This window comes from Limulus polyphemus, unplaced genomic scaffold (assembly GCF_000517525.1).
Source record: "Limulus polyphemus unplaced genomic scaffold, Limulus_polyphemus-2.1.2 Scaffold2218, whole genome shotgun sequence".
In the NCBI taxonomy this organism is placed as follows: Eukaryota; Metazoa; Arthropoda; class Merostomata; order Xiphosura; family Limulidae; genus Limulus; species Limulus polyphemus.
In genome coordinates, this window is record NW_013667828.1 from 27,019 (window position 1) to 29,235 (window position 2,217).

The following is a 2,217-nucleotide window of genomic DNA, read 5'->3' on the forward strand; positions in this document are numbered from 1 at the left end:
GTAACTAACCATTGGAGGTGATGTCATCACCTTATCTACTGGTCTAAGTGAGAGGTAACTAACCATTGGAGGTGATGTCATCACCTTATCTACTGGTCTAAGTGAGAGGTAACTAACCATTGGAGGTGATGTCATCACCTTATCTACTGGTCTAAGTGAGATGTAACTAACCATTGGAGGTGATGTCATCACCTTATCTACTGGTCTAGGTGAGAGGTAATTAACTATTGGAGGTGATCTCATCACTTTATCTATTGGTCTAGGTGAGAGGTAACTAACCATTGAAGGTGATCTCATCACTTTATCTATTGGTCTAGGTGAGAGGTAACTAATTATCCACAGTTGAAAAAAATCATACTAGCCTAAACAAAAAATACAAAAACTAACTTTTTTTTTATCAGGAGTTCTGCCTTTTTTTCTTTCCACGCTATAAGGAATCTTATCTCCCCACAATCAGTTCAAAATCAGCTATTCAATACCTACTTGTGAAGCTTTTATGACATACACAACAGCACTAAAATAATGTATTTTTTAAAGACTTATAAAGAAAAGATAAAAATAGTGGTAGTTTATAGCTTGAGAAGAAGTGTCATTACAGTATTTTGTTAGTTTGGTTTAAGATTCAGGTGTACAGTTGTTAGGCTTTTATGAATCCTCAGCTCAACTAACCATCACAAGTTATTACTAGTAAAAGTAGCTATACACTTGGTTGATAAATTCCCAAGTTTTCATTTCATATCCTTGGCAGATTTTTAGGAAGTTTAGATAATCCAGATGTGTTAATAGATCATTTGATCTCTCTTTGCCCTGCTTGTGGTTTTATAATTTAATGTTTTACCTATGTGGTCAACAAAATATAACTGAAAAATAGGGTTTTGAAATCTCTCGAATATGGAAGATGCCACCTCAGACAATTCAGAAAGCCTTTCATTTGAATGTTTTTAGATTGAATCATGATTGGATTTCTCTTCTCAGTATCATAACCAGCCCATATTGGATTTATGTTCTTTTAGGGAGGTGGGGATCTATAAATCTTATGCCTGGACTGGGATCAGTATATCCAATACTTGAGAATTGGTTGTGTGAATTGAGAGGGGGGGGGGGATGGGAGTATCCCAAGAAAACCCACCTTCACTGATCAGGGGCTGAATACTCTACTTGACTACACTTGTTTATTTTTTAAAACTACAACTGTTAGTCTATGTGAACTTTAGATTTAAGTTGTACATTCTGTAGAATGTTTCAAGTTAGTGCATTACTACTTTTTTGCTACAAGTGATATTCAATTAAAAGTTTAGGTACATAAAGGGATAAAAAAATATTCTTTCTTTCAGCTGGGTTGGAGAGCAGTGAAAGAGAATCTACAGACAGCTCTGATGATGAAGTAAAAGTTAGTCGAGCAATTAGAAGACCAATTATCCACAATGTGGTTCATGAATCGAGTAAGTCTCAGCTCACATATTCACAATATCAAAGACCCATCCTAATGTAGCTAGAATACACACAGTATGAAAGGCACATTCTGGTACTTAATGTAGCTAGAATACACACAGTGTGAAAGACACTTTCTGGTATGTAATGTAATTAGAACTCACAATATGAGAGGTACTTAATGTAACTAGAATAGACACTATGTGAGAGACACTTCCTGGCATTTAATGTAGTTAAAATAGATACCATATGAAAGATACTTTTGGTAATTAATATAGTTAGAACAGTCACAATTTGAGAGGTACTTTCTGATGCAGCTAGAATGGACACAATATGAATGACACTTCCTGGTACTTAATGTTGTTAGAATAGGCACACTATGAATGACACTTTCTGGTACTTAATGTACATAGAATAGACATAATATGAAAAATGCTCTTGGTAAATAATATAGTTAGAATTGTCACAGTATGAGAGACTTTCTGATATTTAATGCAGCATGAATATACCCAATAGTACACAAATATACTCATTTAGTGAGTTGGGCAAGTAAATGGCAGATAGGTTTTAATTATAATAAATGCAAGATAATGTATGTGGTTTATCATAATTTGAATTATAAGTACAATTTTGATGGGAATAATCTTAACACTGTTATGAAGGAAAGGGATCTTGGTGTAATAGTCGATCAGTCTCTAAAGCCATCCAAGCAGTGTGCTGTTGCTAGTGGTAGGGCAAATAGGATTTTTAGGTTGCATCTACAGAAATTTGAATACAAGTCTAAAA

At 34.4% G+C, this 2,217-nt stretch overlaps 1 protein-coding gene across 1 annotated transcript in view; it reads left to right on the forward strand.

Moving 5' to 3' along the window:
- The window catches only part of LOC106466309 (rabphilin-3A-like), a 61,457-nt gene that overhangs the window by 22,780 nt on the left and 36,460 nt on the right, over positions 1-2,217 (forward strand). Inside the window, exon 7 of the mRNA XM_013926580.2 lies at positions 1,335-1,442. Within this exon, the coding sequence (XP_013782034.1) occupies positions 1,335-1,442 (108 nt within the window). The remainder of the gene's footprint in view (positions 1-1,334; positions 1,443-2,217) is intronic.